Source organism: Convolutriloba macropyga, chromosome 3 (assembly GCF_964194025.1).
Source record: "Convolutriloba macropyga chromosome 3, txConMacr16.3, whole genome shotgun sequence".
In the NCBI taxonomy this organism is placed as follows: Eukaryota; Metazoa; Xenacoelomorpha; order Acoela; family Convolutidae; genus Convolutriloba; species Convolutriloba macropyga.
In genome coordinates, this window is record NC_134470.1 from 36,610,010 (window position 1) to 36,631,977 (window position 21,968).

At 35.0% G+C, this 21,968-nt stretch overlaps 3 protein-coding genes across 5 annotated transcripts; 2 read left to right on the forward strand and 1 right to left on the reverse strand.

Annotated features, from left to right (window-relative positions):
- Nucleotides 1-3,616: 3,616 nt before the first annotated feature.
- Nucleotides 3,617-18,078, forward strand: LOC142336178 (uncharacterized). Of its 3 annotated transcripts, none has more exons than XM_075384802.1 (3): nt 3,617-3,929; nt 8,452-8,554; nt 17,544-18,078. In XM_075384802.1, the coding sequence occupies exons 2-3, from the start codon at nt 8,503-8,505 to the stop codon at nt 17,795-17,797; spliced, it is 306 nt and encodes a 101-aa protein (XP_075240917.1). In that variant the 5' UTR covers nt 3,617-3,929; nt 8,452-8,502; the 3' UTR covers nt 17,798-18,078. The 3 variants fall into 3 exon arrangements, with proteins under 3 accessions (XP_075240917.1, XP_075240916.1, XP_075240915.1); XM_075384801.1 differs by lacking the exon at nt 3,617-3,929 and adding an exon at nt 8,043-8,201; XM_075384800.1 differs by lacking the exon at nt 3,617-3,929 and having other exon boundaries at nt 8,280-8,554.
- LOC142336177 (uncharacterized) lies at nt 14,931-16,257 on the reverse strand. The gene is made up of 2 exons (XM_075384799.1): nt 15,921-16,257; nt 14,931-15,517 (listed from the first exon to the last, which is right to left on the reverse strand). The coding sequence occupies exons 1-2, from the start codon at nt 16,153-16,155 to the stop codon at nt 15,297-15,299; spliced, it is 456 nt and encodes a 151-aa protein (XP_075240914.1). The 5' UTR covers nt 16,156-16,257; the 3' UTR covers nt 14,931-15,296.
- A 1,702-nt stretch (nt 18,079-19,780) lies between the features above and the next one.
- Nucleotides 19,781-20,354, forward strand: LOC142337044 (uncharacterized). Its single transcript, XM_075386095.1, has one exon. It carries the CDS (start codon nt 19,903-19,905, stop codon nt 20,071-20,073), a length of 171 nt encoding a protein of 56 aa, XP_075242210.1. The 5' UTR covers nt 19,781-19,902; the 3' UTR covers nt 20,074-20,354.
- Nucleotides 20,355-21,968: the final 1,614 nt, after the last annotated feature.

Below are 21,968 nucleotides of genomic sequence, written 5' to 3' on the forward strand. Positions count from 1 at the left end.
AGATCACAGTAAGTATAATGACTATTAAAACAACAAAAAAAAAACAGGAGAAAACCAAAAAATCAGTAGAAAAGTGCAAGAAGAACGTGTCGAAGCCATTTAAACCATAAATTTTTGTTTAAAATTTTTATTGGTCATCCACAGAACATCGTTTTTAAGCTAATGGGAACTGTCAATATTTGGATAATGTGATAAGATTTCAAAAGTAACCAATAATACGTAAAAATCCAAAAAAAAATTTTAAAAAATTGAAATTTTTTGTCATTGAAGTCATATAACCAATAGATAGAAGATAAAACCGCTAACCAGTTTAATTTTGGTTGCAGTAGGAAGGAAGAGGGTGCTCTCACCCCTGGACTGACTTACAATTCACTATAATAAGATTATGATTCTTTAATATTCAAAAAAAAATTCGAAAAATTATTTTTTAAGTCTTAACAGCCATTAGCCGCCCCCTCAATGAAATAGACATGTTCACTTAATGCTCATTATGGAACATATTGCACTGTTAGTCAATGAATCCCTACCATAGGACTCCAAAAAAAATAGTAAAACTTCAAAAAGAAATTCAAAATTTCATTCAAAATTACGAAAACTCAGAATCGAAGCCAAAAAAAAAACATGAGCAATTCCTTGAAAACGACGTTTTTTGTTCATTGCGCTTCATTCGACTATAAAGGAGTTTTGTCATTAATAGAACGTCGATATAAAATGTGACTTGTCTCTAGGTGACTTAAAAAAGCAAAAAAGAGAAAAGTTTTATTAAAAAAAGGGCTCTCAATTAGAGTTCGATTTTTTTTTGATAGTGAACTTCCCTATGAGACCAGAACTAGTCTTTCTATCGCCTTGCATTCAACTTTTACGAACTCAAAATTTATTCTTTTTATAGAAATTTGAATTAATGTTTTCGTAAAAAAGATCTTAGTTTGAAGAAAATTGTACTAAAAGTGAACAATCATGCTAAAGATCCCATTGTTCACACAAAACTTCAATCCTCGATAACTCCTCGAAAAAAACGAAATTCAAAAAAAATCTTTTTACTTTTGAATTCTACGCTGGACCAGCTTTTTAATGATACCACTCACATTTCTCTACGACGAATATATCGATCGGCCAAAATTCACTGAACAAAAAAAAAAACCCATTTGAGTATATAGTTCCTTCCCCCACAAGTGGGGTCGGAACAATAATCCCACATTAGAGGACCGATGAGACCTGCCATTAATAGACACTAAACAGTAAAATAAAGTAACGAAAATCATTATCATTAATTACGATCAAAACTCCATATGCATTTAACAAACACTTCGTAACAAAATAGCATCAAATAAGAGCTTAAATAAAAAATAACTTTTTATTTACTGAAAAATGGGATCTTTCCTTGATGCGACTAGGTAACAAGTCGCGGAAATTTTGTGAAACCAATTAACTTCAAAAGTCGTTACAACCATCCGCTTAAAGCTATAAAATACAAGACAGATTCACATGCAACTCCAAGGAAACCCAATGGGACCTGTCGTTAATATGACAATGTGAAAACTGAAAATAAAAAGAAAGAAAACTTGTAGTCTCAGAGTCATAAAACCATTAGTTCAAAAATAAAAACACAAAAAAGATTCATTATTGTTTCACTAGAAAGAAGAAGGAAGCTGTCATTTTCAACACTAAGAGATGAGATCGAAAAGGCAGCAATGAAATAAGAGTGAAAATGTTCAAATAATCACTCGAAATTTTTCAAAGAAATATATTCAAAGTCACAGCCATTAGGTGTCAACTAAACGCATAAGGTTCGAATATATTTCTTCAGGAAGCCAATGGGATCTTTGATCCATGATAATAAATTACAACGATACGGACAGAACGACCAACAAAGACGCGAAAATCAAGAATTCATCAAATACTAACAAAAACACATTTTCCGGGCCATAAAAACCATTAACTTTTTCTCTGAAAAACTAATATTTGTTCATTGATTATCAATTGAATTTGTAAATTGCATCTATCAAAAACTTAACCTCTAAACGAAAACTGATTTGTCTGTAATTGGCATGAAAAAAATTGGGAAATTTTAAATAGGAGAGCGGTTCAGAAAATTTGAATCCTTTTTGATTGTTAAAGTCCACGATGAGACCAAAACTGCCCTTGCTATCGCTATACATCTATTAAAAATACTTTGGCAGTAACAATTTTTAAATTTAAAAATACAAGAACCGGCTTACGTTGGACAAATTGCTCTCGGACAGCCGGCCAATTTAATTCAGAGGGGGCTGTAGCCTAGATAAATTTTTATGAGTACAAAAACATCACAGCAAGGCAGGGTTCCAACATTGACCACCGACGTAATAGACTGGACCATTATCTACTCATCTAACAGTGCACTGTCCTAGTTTATCTTGAAATTGATTGTGATTTAGCAACAGACTTCATTTCTGAAAGAGAGCAATTTTGGGTCAGGCAAGTGCAAAAATTGAAATCGAAAGAATGTTCTAGAACATAGCGTTTAAAAAATCATTAAAAAAGACGAAACAGACATACGTTTACAATACTTGCCTCACACTATTTTCAAGAGCAATTAAAGATGCTTTTTGGATAAAAATTTAAATTAGCGAAAGGGGCGAAATTTTAGTTCCAAAACATTCTTAGGAAGCGGAATTCAAAATGGCCCTCATCTAAAAAAGGAAGGTTTATGGTTGTCAAGAGTTTTTAGGTCAGAATTTTGGTAAAATCGGACAAAGCAGGCTAAAAAAGCATACTTTCATATTCACTTTTCATGGAAAAAAAGATAAAAACTTAAAAATGTAGCCAACAAAACTCGGATCAAACAATTCAGCAACTATTTCCTATCTTTAAAGGTAAAACCAATAACTCTATCGCTAACAATTCTAACACAATATTTAAGCAAAATTGATCATTTAAGCAAACTTTGAGCACATTACCGAAAATGTGAACAAAACATGGAAAGCGGTCAAATGTTTACAAAATTTAAAAATTTAGTATCGGAATTTTAAAATCTTTCTAACTTGATAAACGCTTGACGGCCTTTGTACTGGTAACAGTCACAACTCTATACAATGAATATATCGATTGGCCAAAATTGACTGCACAAAAAAATTAGTTGAGCCCATAGTTCCGCCCCAACTAAGGTCGGAGGGGAGCAATATAAATACAAAAGTATAGAAACTATAGCATCAAAAGTGTAGAGCATAGCATAAAATGATCAAACAATACGATTCAACGTTATTGAACTGCTTCTATTAATATAAGGAGACAAAAGAAGTATCACTCCGCCACCAATAGTACATCTAAAAAATATAATTTGATTATTTATCATGGCAGTGCATTCAGAAGAACAATAACAGCTCCAATCAACTTATTCCCAGCCCGTAAAAAGTGAAATCGTTAGTGAATATTGCAGCAGATAAGCTGAAACACTATTAATGTTTTGCCGTAATTTCAAATAAGACACTATAAAATGATCTTGAGCTGATCTATCGAAACAATAAGCATTCACTAAAATCATATAATTTTGTATCCAACCTAAATCAATTTCACGCTCTATAACCGAAACATTTTGACAATTTAACCATTGTTCACTGAATAAAATCCTTTTAAGCTGCACGGCGTACGCTTATATTTTTACCTGGCAATATTATTAACGCTTTCCACTAAATGAAATTAACTTGAAACTAACCAAACTTAATTAATTTTGATTCTTTGATAATAAACTTTTGATCCCGTTTATTAACCTTTTGAATTATTCGCTGCTTTTTAAAACGGATTGCATTGATCATCTTTGAAATTTTACAAAAGCACAATAAAGGATGACAGTTTCCTTACAACGGATAGAAAAACGAACGTTACTCTAAATACCTGTTCTACAAAACAAAAGTTGTTTCCTCAGTACATTTAATTTTGTAAACAACATTCAGGTGAGCTCAATCTTTGGGTATTTATTGGATAGAAACATAGTTGAAAGCGCTCTCTTATTTAGCAAAGCAAAAAATGTTGAGAGTAAATTTTTGAGACACATTTTTTTCTCTCAAAATGTCGGACACTAAAAAGCATCCTTCAGAAGGATCCTTTATGGTTTGCCTACTTAACCGCCAAACTTAATGCCCTATGACTACCAAGACAAAACTCGCTGGTGAACATCTGCAGGACTCAAAAAAACCTTACAGAGAAAAGGAAACCCAACCAAGTTTTCGTTTAAAATGGAAGAAGCCAACTTTTCCAAGAGAGACACTGTTTTTTTCCATTTTATTCCAAACGACTAAATAATATACAAAACAACTGGAAGCTGTAACAGCGCTAAAATTCAACTGTTTCAACTTAGTCCAGCTGCTTCAAACACTGAATGAGAACGTTCGAAATTACTCAAAATTAGAAAGTCAAAGTCCGAAAAGTCGATCCAATAGTAAGAAACGTTCGAGCAAAAACTTTGCATAAAAGATACACGCGAATACTAATATTGGTTCTAACTTCGCTCAAAAGCAATAAATTCATATTGAAGCATTGAAAACATTTTAAAAACTTCACATTTTCTTTAACCTCGCATTTAGTTGATTTATTCATTCAATTGTTATGGTATATAAATCAACAATACCAGATGATAAAATAAGAGAAACATGGAGAATACTTTTTAAACGACAAAAATTGAAAAACTTGAATTTTGAATTTTTGGCCGTGGATTTGCGCAGTGTTCCAATTTGGTGCCATATGGAACTATACAATTTTATTGAGAAAAAGATGACAAATTTCGATTTTTTTGATTGTATCATTTCTTGCTCTGAATTTTCAAAAAGCCTTCGGCAATTAAGCTTTTCAACGGAAGAGTTATAAAAAACAATATAAATTGTAAAATAAATTAAATTGAAAGCAAAAGATAAACGAAGAAAAAAGTAGACTCTCACTCTAATTTTTAATTCCGAATTCAAAACTAACCCTATAAATTCTGTCTCCTGTAAAATTTGCTTCCACTAAAACTGAACAAAAATACACAATATGGTGTATATATAAACTGAAAATCTTGAGAAAGTCATAACCATCTTCTGTTGACTTAACTGGGTTCTGAAATCAGTCATAAATATGATCTTCAGTCGATTAACCATTCAAATAATAAATTTCATTGAGTCAAAATTTTTTTTTAGACTTAGACTAAGACTTAGATTGCAACGAAAATGGAGACAGGAAGCTCTTCAAGCTCAAGGCTAATCGTAATCCAAGTGTTTTAAAGGTGTTTAATAGAAGTTATCTTGTTAGGGGGTCTAGTCCGGCGCAACTACTGTGAAATTAGACAGTACTGGATTCGAACCAGCATCTCTTACTTGCCTAGTGTGCTACCCATTTACAACAACTGGTCTTAAGCTCTCGAACTTGCGCATCTCTTATAACCCGTTATCGCGTTCTTTCTTGTTCCTCAAGGCTTCATTTCTCTAGCCAAGTATAAGTTGAACAAGTAGAGCTTCTTGTCAAGCTATGTCAAGCTTATCTTATGCACAATTTACATTAGGTTGTTCTCTCTCAACCTCCTATCATAACTGTTTGATAAAAATTGCTCGTTTTCGGATTTATTGCTCCAGTTGAATTTCAAGTGTTAATGAAGAACAGTTTTCTTTACAAAAAAGGTTCAAAAAAATAATTGATGGCATGTTTAGTATATCCCCATTGACCAATCTATATTGTTTAGTGATTCTGTTCACAAATTTTAGAAATGATTCATTTATACCATCACGAAACACATCAGATCAAGAAACATCGAACGTAAAGTGATATCTGTATGGCTTACTGTCTGTTAACATTTTCTTGAGGAGACATTGGTATGATGGTCACCAGAGTAAGATTACTGAAAAAATTCTGTGGAAAAAATGTTACGCTTTTCAAGGGACATTTGACTCGTCGTAAACAGCGTAAACGATAATATTAACTTTGGCAAAATAATAATTAGTAAACTTGCAAATGCTTTCTTTTATAAGTAGAGTCCACGAGTTTCTATGTAAAACTCTCGAGATAACAAGTTCTCCCAATAAAAATCCCAGTTTTAGATTGTAATTTAACAACAAAAATAAGTGAGTTGCTTAATTCACGCTATCCATTTGATTCCCTTAATAGTCAGATTTTAAAAATATGGCTGATTTATTTTAAAAGAAGCTCTATTTTCACTATAAGTCCCTAGTAACTTCATTAACAAGTCAAATGAAAGAAGTTAGTCATTTCTATAAGTTTCTAAAAAAAGAGTTTAACTATTCACAAAGCCGCTTAAAAGCTAGCAGTCTTCATGACAAACTTCTACGCGGAGATAAGAATTACACTAAAAGCTTAAAGATTTAAATATCATACTAAAACAAACTGAACCCGGGGTAACCTAAACTATTTTCTCTATGAAATATACGTACACGTCATCAAAAAAGAGAAAATAATTCTGTGGGTGTTTACCCGTACACAATTATGAAAACCGACTAACGTTGAAAGAATTGCTCTCGAACGACAATGAAAAAATCTTCAGAATGCAGCTAGATCTAAGATTGATAGATTTAAGAACTTATTTCGATAGTTCATAAACATCAAGATCGCATACTGTTAAAAATTGATGCTTTTGAAAAAGATCAACAAAAATGGAAATATTTGGATTTTTTCTAAAATGTTAGTACAATAGAAAGGGTACAGTAAATACAGCAGCAATACATGAGTATTCGATATTGTGTTACCTAGTTTACATTTCTCGAGTAAAAAACGATCAGTTGTTTTCTCTGAGTGTAAAAGCGCATTTTTTATGAGACCTCGTAGTTTATTAAGTTTTGCAGTCGAAATGACTACGGAAAGATAATTTTGAATCAATTTTAACTCCAAGATATTTGCAAACAGGCTCAACGTTAATGTTTTTGGAATCCAATAGCACTATTTTGGTTTGCATTCTGTGATTGAAGTTTCATGTTTACTTTTTTTCTAGTTTAACTAATTTTGTTGTGAAGCCATTTTTCCTCGTTTTCAATGTCCACTTGAACTTACCTTTTTTTTACACTAAGGGATGTGATATTTGCATCGTCCGCGAAGAGAAAAATATCTTATTTTTTACAGCAAGGCCAGAGGTCGTTAAGATATACGATCAAAAGGAAAGGCCCGAGAACTAATCCTTACGGGGCTCCGTTTTTCGTAAGTTCTAATTAAGATGGGAGAACCATTCAATTCTACTCGCTGAGTGCTGGCTTTGGAGGTAAGACCGCAACCAATCAAGATACGCACCACGGATTTCATATCTTTCTAATTTTGAAACAGTATTTTGTGGTTAATTGTAAATTTTCAGATTTCCAAAAAAAAACATAACCGGGTATTGCGTGAAAAATTAGTTTGGCAGCCCTTGAGGTTTATCTTCAAAACATCAATTTTTTGATAAATTGTTCTCGTATTGTTAATTCTCAATTCTTCCGTGGCATTTAAGTCATTGATTCTGTAAATATTACGGCTCATGACGTAGGGGAATTAAACAACTGATACATCTCCAAAAATTCCACCAACTCCGCCATTTCGGAATATGCCCTCTAGTTCGTCCTCTATTTACCCTGATGATGGCTCCATTTAATTAAATAAATTGTCTGGCCAGTTAAAAAGTCAACCAGACCCACGAAATAGCTCTCCAATCGGAGGCGAAGACGGTCGCTATTTCACATGCAGCATCTGTTGAAATTTATTCCACTTCAAAGAAGAGAGGGAACTCACTGACAACCCTTTCCTGGGAACACCCACCAATGCGAATTCCAAAAGGGCTTTCCTTTTAAACCCCCACAGACGATTCTTGATTAATTTTACGACAGCCCACACCCTATGCCCAGTTTCTACCTTACTCTCCATTACTTTTTCCCTTTTTATCCATACCTATTTTCTTTAATAAAAACCGCAACAAACGTGTAAAATTAAATTACAGATGGCAATCGGCGTAATTTCCCATAAAAATCAATTAAGTTAAGCGCAAGTTATAAACTCGTTAGGCAGCAGCTATAAAAAAGTAAAACTATCATCCCATCTATTACATGTAAGTGATGCATTTGTGATAAATCGGCATGACCGGGGAGTTTATTGAGGCCTCAAATTTAGCTTGTGACACTTAGCATTTATATCTTCCTCATATCCTCTCTCATTTCCTGTTCCTTATTGGCCCAACTAGTCGTACCTCTAAATCATTCTCTCATCTGTCAACTGTTACACAGGTAATTTGTTTCAACTCTTTATTGCTATTTTTAAGAGTTGTTTACTTTATTTATTCGCATCATTTCAACCCACATCCGCTCCGGCGTTCCCCTTCTACAAAAACAGCCCCTGGTTGGTTAATCAAGTCAGGACAGGCTGCCAAGTAGCCAAATAAATCACTTCTATCACTTTCTACCCTTCTTGGCTCATTTCACAAGTCAGCCGTAAACAGCTAGGTCGCAATAAAATCTGCACCAGTTTTAATTTCAGTTGCCCGACTTCTCAACCCCAAGAAAAAGAAGCGACTTCTCTAAAGACAAAATGGCAATTTCCAGTGCAGTCAAACTGACATCATCAGCCATACTTATGTTGGGTAAGTTGAAAAATCATATTCCTCTTTGTGCCAACAGTATTCCCTCCCATAATTGAATTCGTCAAACAAGGTGGCAACAAGAAAACACTTGAAAGCGAAAAATTATGACGCATAAGCAATAAATTCAAGTCACAATTTTTTTTCTTCATGTTTCGAATTCTTGTCACCTCTGCAATTTAACTAACAAGCTACTCAGTTATACGGTTCTAACACAACAAACAAACGGTATTTCAAATTGCAATCGGACGCGGTTTGGGTATCCCTTAATAAGGTAGTACTAGCAAAACTGTCCACTAATAGTTACAATTACCCCAACTCTTTGTTAATTCTACACATTAATGGATCGGAACTGAAATCGACACCAAAACCCTATATAATTGTAAATTAAACAAATTAGATAACTGATAGTTAAATTATGAATAAATGCAATAAAACTAAGTGGCTAACCATCCGCACTTCATCAAAATAATAGCTCAGTACGTCAAAAAGCAGCCGTCAAACAAACTTAGGCATATAAATAATCTGAAGCGGGTTGATAAAAATCGAAAATTTTGCGGCGTTTAAGACTGACTTGAAGAATGGAGCAAGGTCTGCTGCTATTAATTATATAGCAAACCGGTTGTGCTCGGTAATGTTCTGATAATGTGCTGGTAATACAAAGAGCAGCAATAGTATATAGTCAGATTCCGGTCAAATAGACTTTCAGTTAGCTTCCCTAAGCACTCATTGGCAGTTTTCTACATCCGAGGATTTCGGATTACTTCTAAGGCTGCGTATTTTCCAATCTTCGCCACCGCTGTTCACGATAACGAGAATAACCCATTTGAGTGCGTGGGCTGTGGTTTGTTAAAATGGGGAGGGGTTTCCGTAGATAACTCGAGTTCGCATGCGCATCCATTGAGGACAATAAACCTACGCAACTCGGGAGCCACAAAGAAATTTTACATATCAAAATAATTTTACTCTTCAGATAGTTGCCTTAAGTTTCTTGGGATCTTCCCCTCAGCTTAGTGTGTGCATATTATTTGCATGCCCCAGAAGAACCTGCAATATTTTATGCTCTGTAACTGGGGGGCACAAATCGAAAAATTAATTTTTGATTCCTGAATGCATAGAAAATGGCATATATCCTAATTGTTCCCACTCGGTTATTGACACTTCAAGCTGTGATTGAATCTTTTTGTATATTTTTTTTCGAAATAGTTTATTTCATCTATATAAAGATTTTGATGTGCAAAGCAGTTCTAACTTTTATGAGAAGTAGGAATTTTAAGACCCGCAATGTAAATATCGCACTTGCTGATCAATAACTTCCGTACATCTAAAATAAAACCGATAAACTAAATTTAAAGCAAAAGCAAAAAGACTATCCAATCATGTTCCCTGAGCAAACTACGCGTCAAACTCCTTAAAACAGGAGGATCTGATTGTGGATTACAAACTTCGACAAAAAGATTCTAACTTTTTCCAATAGATCGAAGAAGGGCAAGCTCAAACAAATATATTACAGCTATTAGCATGTTATCGCTAGGCTATCAAATTAAATAACGACTATGGCAATTCCACAGCAGCAACTGATGCCTACAATGTTAACACATCAGAAACAACGCAGATCTGATTTTTGACCTCAATAAACCAGAAACATTAACATTCACACGCCATTTAGGCACCAAACGGAGACAATATTAACAAAAATGATCACAATTAGAACAAAAGCGCCAGAAAGTTGGTAGCTTATGTAACAATTAAAACCAGATCTTGAAGAGATAGCATTCCAAAAAACTAGCAGAAATTTAGAAATAAATGCACATATATTGCTTTAACTCCAAAATTTGTTCATTTCGCTCAGCCTATTTTCTGGCTTTGAGAAAAGAAATATACTTTATTTGACATTCACTGAATTAAATTTAAAATTCAGATTAAAAAGCATAAGAGCCCGCATTTCGTCAAATACGAAAATAAATTTAAAATTATTTCGACATTCTCAGCCTTAATGTCTTCTCTGTTGAAGTTTGTATCAAAAAAATCCATCAGCTATTTAGTAAAACCTGTAATTTAATGAAGTAATGACAGATAACGCTGAAAAGGCAAAAAAATGCTTCACTGAAAAATACTTCATAGCGAATTCTAGACAAAAACATCTAGACAGAAACTACGAAACAAAAGGGGGTAAGCGACGGGGTGGGGGGATAAACAAAATCCGCCGTCTTCACAATTCTTCAAGAAATCGAAGAACGGCTCAAATCAATTATAGCTAATGTTCTCACCAGGCTATCAATTTAAAGGCGGTTGCATTGAAGCAACCACTACGGGCCATGTTAACAAACACTAAACAACGCGGCTAGAATAATTTTGACCTGAACAAACCCGAAACATTTCCAGGCCAAGGCACATTCACAGGCCATTTCGGCACCAAACAAAGACAAAACTGAGAAAAAATGTAGAACAGCTTCAAAGTGCTGGTAGCTAAAGTAACATTTAAATCTTGAAGATAGAACTCTTCAAAACAACTAGCAGAGCTTTCACCGAATTCAGTTCAAACTCAAAAACAAAAGCATTAGACCCCGTATTGTGTCCAATACGAAAGCAAAATTACAGAACTATAATTTCGACATTCTTTTGTCTTACTGTCTTTTTGCTTTTGGTCAGTTCATATCCAAAATCTACCAGCTACTTGATAATACTTGTAAATTTATAAAAAGTACGATACGTAGAGCTGAAAACGGTGTAAGCAACCGTTTACATGCAGCAAATGTGTCCCGTTTCGGCGCGCAATTGCCCGATTCAATGCAATAACTCGCGAAAACATCAAAAATCCGCAATTCTAAGCCTCTTCCGCTAATGATCTCAATCAGGCATTTGAAAAACACTTCAAAGCAAACCTTAGAACAAGACGTAAAAGTAAACACGAGACAAAAGGGGGTAAATATCAGGTTGCCGAACAAAAGCCGCCAGTTCCAATAGTTTTTATATTCTTTTCACCAGATCGAAGAACGCCAAGCTCAAACAAATTAAATACTAAGAAACGTGGGAAAAAATGTTTTCTACCTCAATAGACTTAAACATCAACTTTAACAAAGCATTTACGCACCAGGAGCAATGTAACAATCATAATATATATGAGTATTGGCAAGCTTTAAAAACTAGCAGAACTTTAACAATAAGTGCCAATAAATTAAATGCGAAAAATTCTTGCTTTTACTTGCCTCATTTTTCGAGCGCTGGGAAAGGACAAAGTCCCTCAATACATATTCGAACTACATACAAATTGAAATAAAAAAGCATAAGGCCCAGTATTTCGTGAAATACAAAAATCGCACGCAAACCATTGTTTAGATATTCTTTTGCCTTGTTTTTTTTGTATCAAAACAAGTGCATCAGCTATTTGGTAACACCTATAGTTTCATAAAATGACTGCAAGCAGTCCAGGAGCCCGTAAACAAGCAGCAATTATGTATGTTTGGGAGCGCACTTTCCATATTGAATGCAATAACTTGAAAAAATGCAATTTTCTGATTTTCTGCAATTTTTAGATTTAGCCTTCTACGCAGGTGCTCTCAATCACGCATTTGAAAATAAAAACCTATCAACGTCGGATGCAGTGCTTTCGAAACAACACGCGGTTGTATTTTAATTTAGAGGGGACGTAGCTTAGAAAGTTTAATGGGTGCAAAAAACTCCCACCCCACAAGGGTTCGATCCCTCGGCCTCCAGGGTACCAGATCCACTTAAATTATTATCTCGCAATCTTACATATTACCAAACTATTTCAGAAACAGTGCCAGAAACAGTGTATGTTTGGGAGCGCACTTTCCATATTGAATGCAATAACTTGAAAAAATGCAATTTTCTGCAATTGCGTAGATCCATTTGTTCTCAGTTGGTCCCCACGAGACCAGTTCTGTATCCTCAAAAAGATATTAAGCGCGAAAAAAGTCAAAGAATATTTAGGAAAGCGCAAAAACATTCATGCAAAAAGTTTGCATAGACACGTTTAAAATAATTTCTTCAACTTCCATCGAGAGCAAAAAAACTACTTCAAAGCTGTAGAACAAGACATAACAAACTACGAAAAATGGGGGGTGAACAGCTATTTGAACAGGTTCCAAATTAAAACATGCAAGTAGGTGGTGATCTAAGGGTATCGGGAATCCAAAATTTTCAACGTTTATTGGCCGTAATCAGTTGTTCGTTTGGTGAAATTTTCATATCCTTTCCAGTCCAGTGAAATTAAATCAGTCAGTCCAAGTTGCCCATTATCAATGCATCGGATCAGTTCTTAATAGTTCGGGATATAATCTATTCGTAGATCCATTTGTTCTCAGTTGGTCCCCACGAGACCAGGTCGGTATCCTCAAAAAGATATTAAGCGCGAAAGAAGTCAAAGAATATTTAGGAAAGCGCAAAAACATTCATGCAAAAATTTTGCATAGACACGTTTACAATAATTTCAACTTCCATCGAGAGCAAAAAAACTACTTCAAAGCTAACTGTAGAACAAGACATAACAAACTACGAAAAATGGGGGGTTACAACAGGGGGCAAATTGAACTTCTGATATACCTCATGTGCTTTACCCTCCCTCCAGCATTAACATTTGACAGATCATTCTGGCATCTGCCGACTTTTACGAAAAACTGACCATTGAGTGATAGAAATCAGAAATTTGGGAAACTAAATTGCAGAACACCTGCATAGTTTCAAGCATTTCATATCCATATTACACAACAACAATGTCAATGGCACTTTTGCCATACGGGCTTATAAGTGCCATTAAGCCCTACTATGAATGTAGTTTAAACGCATAACGACTAGAAAACAGCAGTTAGGATACTGTTCGTTCGCCCGGCGCATATTTTTCCTTCGAAGTCTGACGATGAACACTGCCAGAAACACTCAACAAACGTTCAAAGACAGCAAACGTTGAAATGATCTCAAACCAATAGCATCTTTAAATAGGCATTTACAGCCCAAAGAACTTCGACTTCAAGCTCAGCGTAACAAGCACATGAACACATGTTGTATGCTATCCAAACTTAGTTCTGTTTTTTTAACATAGCCGCCTTCCATGGAATTTAAACTGATGAATTAAGATTGACCACCAGTGCTTTAACAGACCACTAGACTTTTTGGGTTAGATTCGAACTGTCATTTTTATGACACATTCGCTCTATAAGGAAAAACCTTTCAAAATTATTCGCAGTCAAAAATTCAAGATTATAATACTCAAGAATTAGGGCTAATGTTCATAAAATTCATAAAATTTCATAAAGTGAGTTCAGAAGTCATTTTTTGAGGTAAGGCACGCAATTGACCAAAAGCAGAACAAATGACGTCCCAACATTGAAATTTAAAAAGTCAATGGTCGCAAAGATCATCGATTGAGACGAATTAAAAATAACATAGGACAAATCCTGACGTACAAATAAAGAACTTTCTTTGACTAAATAAAAACTAAATCGAACTGACGAGTGAATTGGAAAACCTATTTCAAAATATATTTCTAACTCAGTTAAAATATTTAAAAACCTGAATATCAATGCAAAATACCCCATGTGAACAAAAACCACTCGCGAGAAAGAAATTTGGTTCAAACAAAAAACAAGGCTCAGAATGAACTATGAATGGATTGGAAAAACTATTTAGAAAAATCCGATTCAAGAAATCGAAAAAAGCAGTAAACATTAAAGTGAAAGTGCCGCATGTTAAAAAACCACTAGTGAGAAAGCACATTTTTGCTCAACCACCATTTTCTCACTACTTTACATCTCTACTTTAAAACTAGAAAAAATTTCACTCCACAAAACCACTCGCTTTTTCGCTCCACTTCCTGTTTCGGTGTGACCAAAATCACTACTCATAAATCATGAAAATGTGTGAACAGATCTTAAAAAAGGACAGTGCCCCAATACAATTCAAATTCAAACTGTAAAAATTGAAAAATACAAGATGTAAAAACCACGATGTCCCCAATATAGCCGCTATCCTTTCGCGGTCATTAACAATCAACGTAAATTTTTTGCATTTTTGAACTGACGACAGCTCAGTGCCTTTAAATCTTCATATTTAGCAAAATTCTCGGCTGACCATTATCTCCTACCCATTAATGTATAACTTGGTCCTCTTTTTTAGGAAATTCAATTTATCGTGGAAAACATGCACATCACTCAGATTCATCTCAACTAGCTAAGTTTATTGGCTCCTCTCAGTACCGTTTCTGATCTATAATTCTGTTAATTAGAGCCTTAATTGCAGTCATAGCACCTGCTGGTGGTGCCTGTAAGAGACCGAAAAAGCATATTTGTAAAGCATATTGGCACTTAATTTGAATGGCGACCTCCTTCGTTACTTTTTATCGGTCCACTTAAAAAAGACAGTGACTTCATTGTTAATTACCACACAGTGGAAGCGATTAACAAACACTTCGTCATTCGTATATAAAGATGCTTAGATAATATAACCAGATATCAAAAGCACCAGCAAGTGCACAGGGTTAATATTAATTAACTTAATCGTGAACATCATTGATGACGCTATTTGAACAGGTTCCAAATTAAAACATGCAAGTAGGTGGTGATCTAAGGGTATCGGGAATCCAAAATTTTCAACGTTTATTGGCCGTAATCAGTTGTTCGTTTGGTGAAATTTTCATATCCTTTCCAGTCCAGTGAAATTAAATCAGTCAGTCCAAGTTGCCCATTATCAATGCATCGGATCAGTTCTTAATAGTTCGGGATATAATCTATTCGTAGATCCATTTGTTCTCAGTTGGTCCCCACGAGACCAGTTCGGTATCCTTGAACCACAGGGCAATTTCCTTCTGGGCACTGTCAAGGGAGTCACTTCCGTGCACAATATTCCTGCCGATGTCGATACAGTAGTCACCTCGGATGGTTCCGGGTGCTGAGGAGAGAGGGTTGGTCTCACCCAGCATAATTCTGCCTTGTTTGATCACGTCTTTGCCTGAAAATTAGGTAAATTAGATCACGCTAAGCGTCTAGGACATTCACAGTAGGTTGGATTCTTTAAAAATTCGCGTATTTAAACCCAGTCGAAACCGGAATTCACAAAATGCGGTGATAAACGAAATATCGTCCACTGCAGGGCTAGCAAGCTAGTTAACTTTCAGAATCTCACGAAATTTTCATGCAAATGACTTTACATCAAAGGAAAACCTTAAAACTTGCGATAGCAATACTTCAAGGCCGAAACCTTGAAAATCAATGCACCTCGACATACAGGGAGTGTAAATATTGCAGCCGGCGATTTGAGTATCAAGAACCTCTAGAATGAACGGTTTCGATAAAAAACGAATTTTAACACAAAAATTACCTCGCTGCTAAATTAAAAACTGAATTGAACTTACCCTCCCAGCACATAGCGACAACGGGTCCACTGGCCATGAAGCTGACCAATCCGGGGAAGAAAGGCTTGCCCTTCAGGTCAGCATAGTGCTGTTCCAATAGAGCAGCATCGGGTTGCATAAACTTCATCGCCACCAGCTTGTATCCCCTCTTTTCAAATCGCCCAATAATGTCACCCACCAGTTTTCGCTCCACACCGTCGGGCTTGACCATGATGTAAGTTCGCTCAGTTGCCATTTTAAAGATTTGGTTGGATTCAGCAATTCAAATATCGGCAGTTCAAAGTGCGACGCAAAGCAAACAAATCTGAAACGTTGAAAGAGAAGCATTAGCTCTTACTTAGTACGCAAACCGGTCATTGTCGAGATCAGTTCAATTACGTGAATTCAAGGTCAATTGACAACGGTCTTCGCTTTTCTTAATAATCGCTGCGTAACAAATGATAACTCCTAAGTGTTAGAGCGGGTGTTTAAGTTTTGTTCATTGAAATACCGGAACTTGCGAACTTGCCCCAAATTAATAGTTCAAAAATACACCAGCGGGGCAAAAGCTAATAAATATTAGAAGCACAAAATTGTGACCAATGATGAAGTCAAGTCTCGCCTACACAGTAGGAGTTATTCAATATGCATTAGGGCAATCAATTCCGTACAGAACAACACGACTTATTGGGGGCCACATAAAAGTAAAAGGTACAGCATATAACAACTATAAACAATAGACCACCAAATAGCTCGCTCAGGCCACCGGACCACAAAATGTTCAGGAGAGCTATTATTCTACAGGACCTAAATTAAGTATAAATTGCACGAACTTGGTTGGAATAAATATAAACCTGTAGCAACCATACTAGGAAGGGTAGCGAGGAAATTTGAGATTAAGTCTAATTCCACTAGCAACTAAATTGAATTTGCCTCAAGAGCATTTATTTAAGAGCAAAATGTTATGTCACAAACAATTCCTACATTCAAGTTGTAATATGACCCTGAAACTCCAAATAGAACAAAATTGTCCAATAGAAAGTGAACATTCCTCCATAACTTAGGCTAAACACAAAAAAAAATCTGTAAGCAATATATTTATTAAAGTTGTAAATGAAAAAAAATCTCGGGAATTTTTTTGAACTCAGTGCTAAAATTGATCCAAAAGCCATTAGTTCTTAAAGACATACAAAACAGTATAAGTTCGTAGACAATTTCAGTAGCCAGTCCTGTTTTTTCTGGTGACTTCTCGCATTTTACACAGCCGTATACATAAAACATACACTGTGCTCTAAGTGTAACCTCTAAGTGTAACAAACGAAATGTTTTTGTTGACCAGTCCTATTCAATTAAATATCAAAAGTAATCCCCAATTTTAGCATTATATGATTACTTACAGTAGAAGACATCAATTAGTTAATATAAAAATTATAAGTTTTGAAGAGGTCAATAAAACCTTACAACAAAAAATTTAGATGCAATTAATAAAATTACAGTATTTGAAATTCATCAATCAAAAATACAACGATCGCAATACTAATGTAAAATATGAAAAACTAAATAGGAAATATAGTTAGTTTTATTATTTTGGTACCGAAACAAAATTTATTACTATAATATATTGACCAAGTTTTGCTACTTCAGGCCTGGTCTTACCCTACAACATAGTAGTGTCAACAACTGCAATTAACTGCCGAGACCTGAGCACCACGGCCCTGATTGACGTCATGCGTGCTGTGAACGACTACTGCGAGGCAGTGCCCGAGAGCACAGTGTACTTGCGACACGCCCCCCTGGACACGGAGGAGAGCAACACACCAGTTAAAAATATGGTGGAGGCTATCAAGAAATGGAAAGGCAGATCGGAGCAGGAAAAGCGAACCGGAATGTTCCATTGAGTAAACAAAACAACAGTTACAAATGTTTCAGTTCAAACCAGAATATTTGCAACCAAGTTAAAAGCAACAATATTTTCACAATTTTGAGTATTGCTGTCGAACTATTTTGTAAGAGTACTAACTAGATTCTGAATGTAAATTTGAAAGTTATATTATGGTTTCAACTTCTGACGTCAATATCCGAATTTTGCGCTCCAACTTTGCAACGGCCTAAGTTTATACATGTTACCTGTAAAGTTCACAATTTAAATTGAATGTTTTGAATTGAAGTCTGACTGGAAGACAGCTTTGCTTTCCAATCCACAGCATGTCCGATAACACAGGTCATTTGTGTTTGTGTAGATTGGCATTTACAGTGTTTATCAAATATTTCACCCATAGGTGAGAAGTCTGGGATAAGATTTATGACCTAGTACACCCTTTGCAGCCTTAAAACGTTGCAAAAGTTGCAGCGACCATAAGTACCATAAGTGGAGTACTCCGCGCCTTACTAAGCAAGGATTAAATGGGCTATTTAGATTATAGTTGGACTAACTCAAAAGCGAAACAGAAAAATGAAACCAGGCGCGTTTCTAACAACCATAAAACAAAAATAGCCAATGCAGGAGGAAACCACGACGAACCAGGCCACTGGAACAGTTTTGCACTCTGTTCAAATCTATATATGCACTCTATATCTACTTTTTTATCATACTAAAGTCCCGTATGATAAAAAAACTTGCACTCGATTACAATTCGAATTTTCATTTAAAGAGAGTAACAGATACAAACACGTAACGGACACAAATGTAGTTCGCTAAAAGTCACTAAAAATTGCTTTTTTACTTGAGGCCTGATCAAATCTTCGAATAAAAAATTTGCGCAGGCGATATTTAACTGAACATAGCAGCAAATATCATGAGAAAAATACACATAGTCTGCTTGACAAACGAAATTGACTAAACTAATGAACTACATCTCGAAATAACCAGTAAAAACAGCAAACATAAATCAAATTCCAGCAAGTACGCAAAACAAATTATCAAAAAATCGAAACTTTTCAATCAACATTTCACTGGACTTAAAAATGCGTAATCAAAGTTACCTTTCTCATTTGGTTCAAAAAGCAACACAACGTTTGAACATATCTTAAAACAGAGCAAAAAAATAAAATGACAGGACAGCTCTTCAAATACGATCCACAGAAAATCGTACCTCACAAAATAGACCATCAAGCGAAGCATTACCTTCTCGAACTCTCCCAGAAAAAAAAGATGTCATCATAACGAGGAAAGACAAAACGAAAACAAAATGAAGAAGAGCAAATACTGACTTCCAATGATTAGAAAACTTGTTGGAAAAGTTTCAAAATTGAAAATTGCTGCTCAACTACTGCCAAACAAAAAATCAAACTGTTAGAGCGCATCAGAGTCAACAGGAAAAAAACAACAGCGAAATCCGAAACAAATATTACTAACCACTATTGGATTTTCGGAAATTCGGTCACAGAAAAAAAACTGCCATCAACAATTCGACCTCTTCTGTGCATTTTTGGCAACGCTCGATCATTGGTATTGGAAATTAATAGGTACCGATTGACAGTCTAACCAAAAACTACTAGAAATTAAATTATTAAAAATACAAAAAAAATCCAATCAACACAATTGTCTAAAAAGAATTGTCAATTGTCTAAAAACTACTGTAAGGAACGCGATTTCATAAACCAAAAGTTATCCGATAAAACACATTCTTTAAAATCGGCAAGAAATTTCGCGCTCTAAAATTTTGCTCATTCGTTTATTATTTTGTTTTCAATAAAGTTAATTAGTTAAAGTTAATAAGAAAATTTGATTTCTCGTTCTCATTGAGATTTGAAAATCTAAATTGAAGTCCGCATTTGATTCCTCATTGACCTTGAAAATCGAAATTATATCTTGTTTTGGATTCGTTAAAAAATCTGACAGAAATATAGTTAGTTTTATTATTTTGGTACCGAAACAAAATTTATTACTATAATATATTGACCAAGTTTTGCTACTTCAGGCCTGGTCTTACCCTACAACATAGTAGTGTCAACAACTGCAATTAACTGCCGAGACCTGAGCACCACGGCCCTGATTGACGTCATGCGTGCTGTGAACGACTACTGCGAGGCAGTGCCCGAGAGCACAGTGTACTTGCGACACGCCCCCCTGGACACGGAGGAGAGCAACACACCAGTTAAAAATATGGTGGAGGCTATCAAGAAATGGAAAGGCAGATCGGAGCAGGAAAAGCGAACCGGAATGTTCCATTGAGTAAACAAAACAACAGTTACAAATGTTTCAGTTCAAACCAGAATATTTGCAACCAAGTTAAAAGCAACAATATTTTCACAATTTTGAGTATTGCTGTCGAACTATTTTGTAAGAGTACTAACTAGATTCTGAATGTAAATTTGAAAGTTATATTATGGTTTCAACTTCTGACGTCAATATCCGAATTTTGCGCTCCAACTTTGCAACGGCCTAAGTTTATACATGTTACCTGTAAAGTTCACAATTTAAATTGAATGTTTTGAATTGAAGTCTGACTGGAAGACAGCTTTGCTTTCCAATCCACAGCATGTCCGATAACACAGGTCATTTGTGTTTGTGTAGATTGACATTTACAGTGTTTATCAAATATTTCACCCATAGGTGAGAAGTCTGGGATAAGATTTATGACCTAGTACACCCTTTGCAGCCTTAAAACGTTGCAAAAGTTGCAGCGACCATAAGTACCATAAGTGGAGTACTCCGCGCCTTACTAAGCAAGGATTAAATGGGCTATTTAGATTATAGTTGGACTAACTCAAAAGCGAAACAGAAAAATGAAACCAGGCGCGTTTCTAACAACCATAAAACAAAAATAGCCAATGCAGGAGGAAACCACGACGAACCAGGCCACTGGAACAGTTTTGCACTCTGTTCAAATCTATATATGCACTCTATATCTACTTTTTTATCATACTAAAGTCCCGTATGATAAAAAAACTTGCACTCGATTACAATTCGAATTTTCATTTAAAGAGAGTAACAGATACAAACACGTAACGGACACAAATGTAGTTCGCTAAAAGTCACTAAAATTGCTTTTTTACTTGAGGCCTGATCAAATCTTCGAATAAAAAATTTGCGCAGGCGATATTTAACTGAACATAGCAGCAAATATCATGAGAAAAATACACATAGTCTGCTTGACAAACGAAATTGACTAAACTAATGAACTACATCTCGAAATAACCAGTAAAAACAGCAAACATAAATCAAATTCCAGCAAGTACGCAAAACAAATTATCAAAAAATCGAAACTTTTCAATCAACATTTCACTGGACTTAAAAATGCGTAATCAAAGTTACCTTTCTCATTTGGTTCAAAAAGCAACACAACGTTTGAACATATCTTAAAACAGAGCAAAAAAATAAAATGACAGGACAGCTCTTCAAATACGATCCACAGAAAATCGTACCTCACAAAATAGACCATCAAGCGAAGCATTACCTTCTCGAACTCTCCCAGAAAAAAAGATGTCATCATAACGAGGAAAGACAAAACGAAAACAAAATGAAGAAGAGCAAATACTGACTTCCAATGATTAGAAAACTTGTTGGAAAAGTTTCAAAATTGAAAATTGCTGCTCAACTACTGCCAAACAAAAAATCAAACTGTTAGAGCGCATCAGAGTCAACAGGAAAAAAACAACAGCGAAATCCGAAACAAATATTACTAACCACTATTGGATTTTCGGAAATTCGGTCACAGAAAAAAAACTGCCATCAACAATTCGACCTCTTCTGTGCATTTTTGGCAACGCTCGATCATTGGTATTGGAAATTAATAGGTACCGATTGACAGTCTAACCAAAAACTACTAGAAATTAAATTATTAAAAATACAAAAAAAATCCAATCAACACAATTGTCTAAAAAGAATTGTCAATTGTCTAAAAACTACTGTAAGGAACGCGATTTCATAAACCAAAAGTTATCCGATAAAACACATTCTTTAAAATCGGCAAGAAATTTCGCGCTCTAAAATTTTGCTCATTCGTTTATTATTTTGTTTTCAATAAAGTTAATTAGTTAAAGTTAATAAGAAAATTTGATTTCTCGTTCTCATTGAGATTTGAAAATCTAAATTGAAGTCCGCATTTGATTCCTCATTGACCTTGA